The 11,296-nt window shown below is 42.1% G+C and overlaps 1 protein-coding gene across 1 annotated transcript; it reads right to left on the bottom strand.

Moving 5' to 3' along the window:
- Positions 1 to 9,878: 9,878 nt before the first annotated feature.
- FOXB1 (forkhead box B1) lies at positions 9,879 to 10,856 on the bottom strand. The gene has a single exon (XM_032417125.1). The coding sequence runs from the start codon at positions 10,854 to 10,856 to the stop codon at positions 9,879 to 9,881; it is 978 nt and encodes a 325-aa protein (XP_032273016.1).
- Positions 10,857 to 11,296: the final 440 nt, after the last annotated feature.

The following is an 11,296-nucleotide window of genomic DNA, read 5'->3' as shown; positions in this document are numbered from 1 at the left end:
TAAACCAGATTTTACTGAGAGTCAGTTGGACGTTGACACCATTTACTAGCTGGGTAACCTCGGGCAAATTAGTTTAAATGCCCACTGCCTCAATATTTCCATCTATAAAATGGACATCATAAAAAGCACCTATCTCATAAGGTTGTTGTTAGGGTTAAATGAATTACTGTTTGTAAAGAACTTAGAACAGTACCTGGCACATGGTAAATGCTATATAAGCATTGATTGAATTCTTAAAGTGTCAGGGAAATAGTGTGAGCCATTGGTTGCTGGGGAAAAGAAGACTAAAAGTGCCCTAATTTTTATGTTTGCCATCTTTATGTGCCTGGCTGTCACACTGTTTCCTGCCCTGTCTTTTAACAATCTTAACAGTTTGTCAACATCATATCTTTAAATCTGTGAAAAGGCCCCTTTTGGGAGAATATACAAAAAAGCAGCTCCAATTTCCCTTGCCATAACACCCCGTTGTCACTTCCAGGTTACTTCATGGGTATGGGAAGAGAAGGGCAAACAGTAAAAATGTGGGGCTTAAAAAATGGTATGAAAAATAGACCTTCCCCTCTGTAATCTGTCCTGAAGAGCTTAAGGCTAAATTCCTCTCAGGCAAGACAATTTCTGATAGCTATTTTTATTTTACTATTTCTCTATCACAGACAGTAATAGTAACTTAAGTTTACAGGACCCTTCAAAACACTTTCATCTCCTTTGCTCCACTTGATCATTGAGATCAAAAAGCCTTCAAGCGAACCCTTATTCTCCATGAGAGATGGTTAACTGAGAGCTCAGAATTGCTCAGACCCATTTAGGTAAAAGGTGATAAAACTAGGACTCAAACTCAGATCTTCTGATCAAAATATTTTCTTGCAAGATCTTGTTTGTGCAGGTATTGCTTAGCAATTGGATTTAATCAGACTGAGTTTGAATTGGCTTGAGCTGAATTAAAAGGACATGTGTTGAGATGTCCTAGGGGACACTTTTAAAGAACCATGCTAACAGAGACATCAGATTTTCATCCATTTTGTCTGCTTTCTCTCAGCCTTCCTCTTTCCCTCCTCTTATATCTCTCCTTTTTGTGTCAAGTGAACCAAGCTGAGGGTAGGAGTGATCAGCTCTGGGAATGGTGGTTGGGAGACTATGGAAAGGTAATTATGAACAAATTCCTTTGGTTCCAAGACCAAAAAACATTTATTCCAGTTCAGGAGAGTGGTTTCAGGTGTAGCCACTACTTTTGGCACTTTTCACGTTTATTCTTCTTTCTGGGTCTGCTCCAGGCTACCTGGTTGTTCTCCCATCGACAAGTACTTGACCAACACCTGTGTCATGTCTTACATGGTTAAAAACAAATTTATTAAAAATAATTAAGATCTCAAGAACCTGGAGTGGGGAAATCAGACATGAAAGTGTCATATAAGAAAGGGCAAAATGAAATGCCACGATAAGGAGACAAAATCTGAAGCTCCGATTCCTTGCCCTTCTTTGCCATTCCCCCCTCCCAGCCCACTCCTACCATCTCCCATCTTGAGAATTAGCCATGTCATAGCAATTGAAGAAATGACATAGTCATACCTGCTGTGGGCCTGGACTGTCTAGACTTGTGGCAGTCTGCCTGGAAGACTGTTTGCTTTCAGTTTCAGGGAGGGTATCAAGAAATTAAGAAATGGTTCATATTGAGGGTAGATGTCTTGATCTTTAGACCTGGGACTTAGCAGTGACCATTCCCTCTTGTTACACAACCTACCCAAGGCCCCCACTTAAAAAGTTTGCAGCTTGCTATGCTGTATAAACTGCCTTAAAATGATGTGAGCCTACATTATCAGATAAAAGTCTTCATTTTGACAATTTCAGTACTTTTTTGATTTCTGATTTTTAGTGGCATATGTCTGCATTTAAGACTGAACTTTTGTTTTATTTTCAGAACCTGACTTTGGTGCTGTTAAATTATTTGGATGTAGATAAAGGAATGTATTAGGGGGATTCACCGAATGAGTGAAATAAAGGAATTGGTTTACCTGGAATTTCTCAGGACCTTCCAACTCTTAACATTCAGTGTCTTTTGATTCTAAGTTGAGGCAATATTGCTCTGGGTCCCAGAAAGAGGACAAATAGCAATGGACAAATAACAAAGCTGAAATCCTAAGTTAAATTATATTATTGAATTTGTAGGGAGCTGTTAGGGAATTCCATATAACAGCACAAATATATTTTACATCGTTGGAAACAGTGTTTAGTTAGGTATGAATGATGTTCACCACAACAATCTTTGTATTAGCAAAAACAAACAAAACCTAAAAACATTCAAAGTGCCCCAATTAGGCATTTAGTATTCCACTCAATTGGTATGCTATATAAATACTAAAATAGGCGTTTATGAAAACTATGTTATGAAAACATGGTAAATACTTATGATATAATGTTAGGGAAAAGCAAGATATACAAATTAGTATACTGATTATAATTATGGAAAATATTGAAAGGAGAAATGGATTATTTTAAAATAGCATAGGGAAAATATAGAAAAAATTAATATAGTTGTACTATTTTTACAGTGAAGACTAGGTTTCTAAATGGAATAGAACAGAACAAAACCAATTATATATTTAGGAATCAATATAAATCTCTCCATAAACTCCACCATTTCTCACTGCAGTGAAATTCCAAGTAATTATTTTATATGATTTATTCAGCATCTGTCATTTTAAGAATTGGATAATGTTTGGCTACATAGCAAAGAATAATTATCAATATAATTAATCAAATTGCTGTTTATATTTCTGTGTCAAAGTTAATCATTTTCATTTTCTTGTTTTATGGAAAGGGTTCTTTTATTAAAGCCACAAGTAAATTTAAATGCATTTCACATGTTTTAATTGTACAACCTGAGTATCACAGCTGAAGCCTATAGTCAATACGCTCATTTACTGACACCTAGAAAAAAGGCATAGGGTTTTTACCTAAGCTAAACTAACAGGACTATTTTCAGAACTCCCGTTCATTCAGTTAATTGTTCTGTGGTGGGGACAGAAATCATTGCATATACACGATCTGGACTAATCTGATAGTCATAAAATGTCATCCTTGCCTGTTCTGCTTGCCCTCTCCCTGTCCACCAACACTCACCACAAGGATGAGAACTGTATCTTCCAGGCAGCCACAGAAATATTTGGTTCAGTCTGACTAATCCATTGAACATGAGAGAGTTGGGTAGTCATTTATCAGTTTTTCTCCAATATGAAATCATGGTAGGTATCTTGAGATAGACCATTATGTCACGTTTGTTGTTGTTGTTTTTGTAGTTGACATAAATATCATGGTACCCAGGGTGATGGGGAGCTTTCCAATGATCTTTTTTATTGTTTTAGATATAGGCCTTCAGTCTATCAAATGTATGTAAATAAATAAAATATATATTGGTATTTCCAAGTGAGCCAGACATTTGCTGCTCTGTGTTTCACTGTAGCAGGTCTAGTGGGGGAGTTCAGATGCTCGGAGTTTTCCTGTTGTGTGAAACCATTCTTGGCTGTAATGTCTCTCCAAGGAGCTGCTCTAATTAATGCAAAATGCTCTAGATACTACTTAATAAATACTAAGCTTCCTCTAAGTGGCACAAAATTCAGATCCTTTACTGAACAGTTTCTCTATATGTTGCTGTGTGCTGGAATCATCAGACCAATACATTGTATTTCACGAAGGAGGGGAGAGAAATCTATAGCAAAAGCAGAGTTTGGAAACATTTATTTCTGCAAACCAACAACTCTTTCTATACTGTATACCTTAGTAAACCCAGTCAACAGGGAACACTCTGGGGAAGAAATTAACTGAGTAAATAAAAATATACAGACTACAAAGCATGAATCAGAATCACAGTGCCTCTAAACAACAGATACTTAAAGAATGCTTTTTATCTGTGAGCTTAATCTGCTCTAATTAATGCTCCCAGTTTGTTCCTTCAAAAGCTTGCAACTGATTGGACATCGGTTATTTGCAGACACAGGCAAAAGGAGGCTGCCTGCAAAGAAGAACCCTTTGTCCATATATTCTTGAAAATTTCCATAAGGAACATCTTCCAAGGAAGGTTTTATTTAGCCAGCTAAAATTTTTCATGGATAGTTTCTGATTACTTTATTATTAGTTCCAGTGAGTTTGTTAGCTTATGGTTATAAAACAGCCAACTATTTCTTCAGTATCTTTTTTGTATCTGTAGGTCTGAGCCACCTCCCATGCCTAGTTCCAGATACCAATGCCACAAATTAAATGAAGAATCTTAAATATGACCTTACAGATCTTGAAGCTAAGCTGAAAAATGTTCAAGGTTTTGACATACCTGGGATAAGTACCAGGCAAAATTTTGAAATGCAATAGAAAACCCTCCAAACACTTTCTCCTTCAGATCAGATCTCATTTAGACTTCAAATTTGAGAAAAACTGGTTCATTCCTCTGTAATCACACCTTGAAAGCTGAGAAGTCTGCTTCTTTATTGTGCCCTGCTTTGCCTCTAGAAGCAGCTCTTAACAGTCACTGTAAGCTTTCTAAGATGTTGACAAGTAAAAAGTCTATAAAGTTCACCAAAATAAAAATGTCAGCCGTAAAAGACACAGGATAGAAGTATTGCCACAAGATTATCTCAATTACCACTGACACATGTGGTTTGCCCCGCCCGCCCCTCCCCCCCCCCAGCCCCAAGAATGGGAAAGGAAAATGTAGGAGGATTCTGACTTGGAAATTCTAACCAAAGAGTATCTCCTCTCTTGATTTTTACACAAGTTTACCATCATGGTGCTCAGATAGAGTAGTTATCAGAAAGTGCGGTGTGTAGGAGGGTGGGAGAGAAAGAGAGAGAGAATTGACCAGGTGAGGTTGACAGCTCAGGTTTCAAATCTGTTGTAACATCACTGACCAGATACTAGTTGAAGAAAACAGTTGACCCAGATGCAATTCAGGTCTTTGAAAACAAGCTGTTTTATGTAATCTATGCCAAGCAAGGAGGTAAGAGCCTTGGAGATATGTGTGATATAATGATGCTTATATTGATGTAAATAAAGATTTATTTAGAGTTATCTCAGACCTGAGTGTTAGTTGACCACCAAAGAGCTTCTTGGGAATCCTGAGGCCCACATCACCACCCCCACTCACTTTCTTCCCCTCCCCCATTTTTTCAGAAGCCAAAGGATGCCTGCTGCATCTTGCACTGTAGTGCAAACAGATCTCCGCAAAGAGAGAGGAAGATAAAATGAATTTAAATTCCAAAGGGGTTCCAGTGCCGGTTTCCTAGTCCCCGAGTCAGCAATGTGTTTGTGAAAATTCAGCCTTTTTGTCTCCCAGTAAAAAGGAGCTAAATCTACATCGGTGGCCCAGTCTCGGGTTGCTATTCTTTGCATTTTCTATTCGAGTGAATGAGAGTGAATGAAGTGGCCGGGACCCTTCATTTGATCTACTCAATTGCATAAAGTGACAGAATTCTAATATATTTGTTTAATGCTCTTCAATGGGCTTTCACTTTTTTGCTTGCAAATGAAGCATCCGTGGGCAAAGTTTCATCCCCCTTTAACACTGGGACATATTTCATAACTCAGGCTGTGGTTTGAAGTGATCTTGAGAGGAGTTTTAGACTCAAAAAGTGGAAAATAAAGAAACAGATGTGAAGTTATTGTAAATTCCTAGAGTGGGCTCTGAGGCTATTGTGCCCCCACGGCGGGCGGTCCAGGGGCTGTGCCTTTCATGCTGTAATTGAAACATATTAATTAGATAATTTGTTGTTAGTTTAAACGAAACAAATGCATCCCCTTTGAGGCTTCACAGCCGGTGGGTTGGGTTGTTTTTGTTTGGGTGTCTCTGTGCATATGTGGCTTCAGGAAAAAAAAAATTAATTGACATTTATATTAAGAATTTGAGAGCAGATCCTGATCCTTTTCATTTCTTAAATGGATACCTTTTAAAAAGGGAGTTTACATTGGTAAATGTATAAACCATGCCCCCACCCCAATCTTGCATACACTAATGTAAAACCTTCTGTTTGCGGCACTCCATTGGCTTCTTCTCCCACCCACTCCTCAACTTCACCCCATTCCAGCACCTGGCCAGATTTATGCTTCCAAGACACTCAGTGTTCTCATCTATTAAAGGAATTAAACTCACTGCTATAATATTTAAACCATTCTAAGGATCATTTACTAGCAATGCTCCTGCTAGTCTTCAGGCTTCTCAAAATCCCCAACTCAGGCAACAGGAACAGTGAGAATTTCTGCAGCTTCTCTCTTGAGAAAGTGTACAAAATTCATCCATTGTGTAAGCATTTCCCCCAATCACAGAGAAGGCCATTTAAAAAACACAGTCGAGTACAGAATCATGTTAAAAACCAAAAGTAACAGGACGGCCAAGTTTCCAAATCAAAAACCTAAATTTTAAAAAGGCCCAAATTTGCAAAATAGGAAATATAAGTTAACTGGATCTTTAGGATAAGACCCCCGAATGTACACCTCACTGCATGGTGTTGTCTCTTCCAGTTTTATTTTAAAGCTGTGTGTATTGACTTTGGACTTGAGCCAGGTGAAAAGATTTAACATGACAAAGAGAGCCATTGAAGGTATCATAGTTATAAACTTCCTTGTTTGTGGGGGCACTTCAGCTAAACAGGGCATAAGTCTCAAAGCTGGGGATGGAGCAGGGTGGAGACGTGTTGTTTGGACTGCCTTTGGATTTCTAATCAAGGTCAAAATATCATCAGTGGATTTTTTACTTTACTCATTCAACTTTGTCTGAGAAAAGATGTTTGCAGTTGTAAAAGGAGGGCTCCCAATTCCCAAGTTATTTCATTCTTTGCAATACACCATGACGAGCTTACTAGCTGAAAAGAACATTTTCAGATAGTGAGTTGAAATCACTCCTTTGCTAAAAATCAGAAATAGCATCTGCATCTTACCCCCATTTATTAAGTGTATGTATGTGTACATTTATATATATACATTCTACTGCCTATTATAGGACAAATATTCTACCTGATTATCTAAGCTGATAATTTATAAAATGTTTAAGGCCCACGTTAGCCCTTCATTCCCAGTTTGAATTCAGTGTTAGTAAATTCAGTGAGATTAGAATATTCCAGAAATGGCCTTCATTTTATTTTTCAGGAAATGATGACAATGTATTTAATTTTTTAAATGTAGATGATGTCTTGTTAAGAACAAAGTTTCAAGAGTTTCCTAGCCAGGGGTGGATAAGTTTTCCAGGCTTTCTTTTGCTGATCTTGTTGATATAATTGTGAATTGGGCTTGATGAATGAGTTTAGTTGTCCCCTGTCTGACGAGCTTTAGTAGCTTCATGCATTTTAATCAGTCCAATGATTCATTTATTTTCCACTTTTTTTTTTTTTTTTTTGGCTGTGTGTGGGATCCTTCCTTTTAAAAAATGGTCACAACAGGATTAATTACCCTTTGCATTAATCCTAATTTTTTTTTCCAGATAACCCTCTAAATATGTAAGGGTCGCAGGTGCTAAGGATTCTCCTTATGGAGTATAGTGATCATGATTTTTGTGTGGGTTTCTCTGTACTGCACAAAGGTCTTTGTTTAATCATATTACACAGTAAAGTAAAGTGTTAATCACCATTTAAGTTTTTCTTTGTCTTGTAACTTCATTAGTTGAATACACACCTCGCTCTGGAAATATTGTGACCCTTTCAGTAAAGTTTCAGTGGCCTTGAGCCATAAATCCTTGGCAAATTGTAATTCTCTGCAAAAATCTGAAGAAAAGCAAATACTTAGAGTTAAGCACTTAAATTAACTTCATTCACTTCCTTAAAATAAATGCATCGAGCATTATTTTCCCACATGAAGGAGTGAAAAGAAATCTGTTCTATTCAAAGTGAACAGGTTTCTTGACATGCAAGGTGAACTTCTAGGTAACTTCTGAAAAAGAAAATTTCCACAACTGAAATAATTTAAAGGAGCAAGGAAATGAATACTCTAAATAAGATGCATCAGAATAGGAGCACTGAGTAAACAAGTCTGTTTTTACTTTTTATATCTACATATAGCCTCTATCTGATTTCTACATAAACCTTACATTCAGTATATTTTGTAAAATGTAAATTTTAAGATAGACAAAAATACATAGAAAGTATTGCAATTTTTAACGACAGTTTTTCAGCACTACACCTGTGCACCTGATCTATTCTAGAAATAGTTTCCTCTTTCCCTCTGCTTCAGGAGTCCATTTGAATCATTTCTCCACCAGACTGCAAGTGCATAAGAAGAGATTTGACTATTTTAAAAATAAGATATGAAAGAGACTATTCAGTGTATTATAAAAATCATGCTTAGAGAAGCACTACATCTATCTTTTGTAAAGTTATTGTTTGCAGCAACTCTTCAAAAACACACAAAACTGAAATTTGGATTTACATATTTTAATGAGAAAATATTATTTGGACTAGATTCATAATTTAATGTAGACAGCTTTTTAAAATTCTTTGTCTTAAAACAGGCATGCTGGGAACAAGAACATCAATATTTAAAATGCCATGCTAATTCTGAACAGGGAAGGAGAAAAATGAAAGGTAAAAATTTTACAGCCCTGATGACACTACAACTTTTTTTTTAACTTAAGCAGGTCACACCAGAACAACAGTTCGTTTTCCAGCAAATTACCTAAGACTCTAAAGGAATATAGCAAACAAAAGTGCATTTTACACAGTGTATAATCATTCCTATTCACAATCATTTACATCTCTTTGCAGCCCTTTTAGCTTCTTGGGAAAGTTCTTGTAGCAAACCGAAAGACTTGTCCATGGGAGACCTATCCGGTGACATCTCCTTCATGTTACCAGTCAGCTATCTAAGTTCTTCTAGGGTTGCCCTTGATGCTTTCTTAGTTTGGGCTTATTTCATTTTCTTTTTCTTTTTTTTTTTTTTTTTTCCTTCCAACAATAAAATAAATAGCTAAAAGGTCTCTAAGTAATCGGAAAGTTAACATCCCAATTAACTTTCCCATCCCCATTCCCTCCCCAAACCTGGCCAGAAATGAAGAGTAAACATTCACATTACAACAGGTACTTGTGAAGTGGGCTTTGCCCGCTCGCCCGCCAAGCAATACAGATTCAAGTTCACTGTTTACATTTTACCGGGCGTCTTTGTAAACAATACTACAAGGTTACTTTTAGTTTTGTTTTGCTCGTGTTGAGAACAAGCGTCCGCTTCTCAGTTTGGCAGCCTCTCCCCTAAGTCCCAGTGCCTGGAGCCTCTGGCAGGAAACAAAACCCAAAACAAAACAACTCCGCAGAAGCTGGGGAGGCAGGGCCGCTACTCCGGGAAGCTGTGGTCCGCCCAGCCCCTGCCGGATGGGCGGAGGCGAGTGGGGTAGGAAGATTAGTGGTCCCTTTTCCCGGCAGATTTCCAAGACGTAAACGAGATCCGGCCCTCCGCGGTGCGGCTGCAGCCCTCAGGGGAGATCTGTTCGAGGAAACCTCTGAGGTGGTTTCTCTTGTCTTGGAACTAATTGCTCGGAGTCCGGGCGTCTGTGGGTCCCGCCCGGCCGAGGGAAGACGCGCTCCTCTCCGCGAAGGCGGGAAGCAGGATTTCCCCTGCCTCTTAAATGGGAGGGGGTTTCGGGGGGCCCCGGGAATCGGAGGGCTTGGCTCAGGTGCCCCCTGCCTTCCCCTCTTGTGGAGGCAAGGACAGCTTCCACGTGCCGCCAGGCCATCTGCAAGTTTGTGTTTTGTCTCCTGGGTCCAAAACAAAGTTCTCCTGGGGGAGAGAGGGTTGGCCGGAGATGAAATGGACAAGTTAGGGTGGCGGTCCTAGGTGGGGGAGGGCAGGGCTGGGAGGCGGGGAAGGCGAATAAGCTGGCGGGGAGAGGGACAAGAGGGGGCTCGGGCTGCTGCGGGTCAGTGCACCGCCACCGAGTGCAAGGCGGAGGCCGGGCTGGTGAGCGTTTCACTGGGAGTGGCGGGGCTGCTTTGGCTGGTGGCTGTTTGCGAGGACGTGGGGCTGAGCGAGGGCGGAGAGTTCGAGAGCAAGGTGGGGATGGGCGCGGGCAACGCGGGCAGCGCGGGCACTGCGGCTGGTGTGGGCTTGATGGGCACCGGGATTGCGGGCAGCGTCTGGCCTGCTGCGTGGCACAGCGGCTTCAATGGTACGCCGTAGGCGCTGTAATCGCCACTAGCCATGGAGATAGGGGTGGCTGACTCGATCATGCCTGCGGAACCGTACACGTGTGGCCAGCCAGTGCCCAGCGAGCTGCTCATGGTAGTCAACTGGTTGGGGAGCGGGTAGGCGGCGGGCACTGGCTGCATGGCGGAGAAGGCCAGCCCCCCAGGCATCTTGTACTCGCGAGCGATGATATTCTCGATGGCGAAGGGGTGCTTGAAGCCCGAGGGCTGTGCCACGCCGCCCAGGTTGTAGGCGGCGGCGGGCATCTGTGGCAGGTGCGTGCCGGAGGCCGCAAGCGCGCTGAGGCGCAGCTTGGCCTGCTGCTGCAAATACTGCGCGGCGTCGGCGGGCTTGCTGGGCGCCAGGTGGTCGGACTTGAGCACCTTGAAGCGTTTGCGGCGCCGCAGGAAGCTGCCGTTCTCAAACATATCCCCGCAGCTGGGGTGCAGCGCCCAGAAGCTGCCCTTGCCTGGCTGGTCTGGCCGCCGCGGGATCTTGATGAAGCAGTCGTTGAAGGAGAGGTTGTGGCGCAGGCTGTTTTGCCAGCGCTGCGTGTTCTCCCGGTAGTAGGGGAAGCGGTCCATGATGAACTTGTAGATCTCGCTCAACGGCAGCATCTTCTCCGGAGAGCTCTGGATGGCCATGGCGGTCAGCGAGATGTACGAGTAGGGCGGCTTTTGGTCGCTGTACGTGTTGCGGCCGGGCCGAGGCATCTTCTTGTTTGCCCCCTTCTTGCTCTGGGTCCGCGCGGGCCGGCGGCTTCTTGGATCTGGACAGGGGGAAGATAATGGGGGGGGGGGGCATGGATGCACAGACAGACACCGCGAGGTCAGCCACAGACCAGACCTGGTGGGTAGGGGCTGCGGCGCGGGATGAGACCGCGCCCGCGCTCTTTAGCTGGCAACTTTGAGTGCAGAGTGTGGTGCGGCCATGGGGCGCGGGAGGGGAAGCTTGAAAGTAAGCTGGACCTGGAGCAGGGACTGGGGCAGGGATGCAACCAGAGGGCTCACCTTAAAGTTGCTCCAAGTTGTGCATCCGCATCCGGGATGGCACTGCAGCTCTCGGGTCTCTCCCAGTGCTCAGCTGGGGCTCAGTGTCCGGTCTCGGCTGGGCTCCGCACGTCTCTGAGCTTCGCAGCTCAGCCCTGCAGCGC

This window comes from Phoca vitulina, unplaced genomic scaffold (assembly GCF_004348235.1).
Source record: "Phoca vitulina isolate PV1807 unplaced genomic scaffold, GSC_HSeal_1.0 scaffold20, whole genome shotgun sequence".
Taxonomy (NCBI): domain Eukaryota; kingdom Metazoa; phylum Chordata; class Mammalia; order Carnivora; family Phocidae; genus Phoca; species Phoca vitulina.
This window is presented reverse-complemented; position numbering and strand designations above follow the sequence as displayed.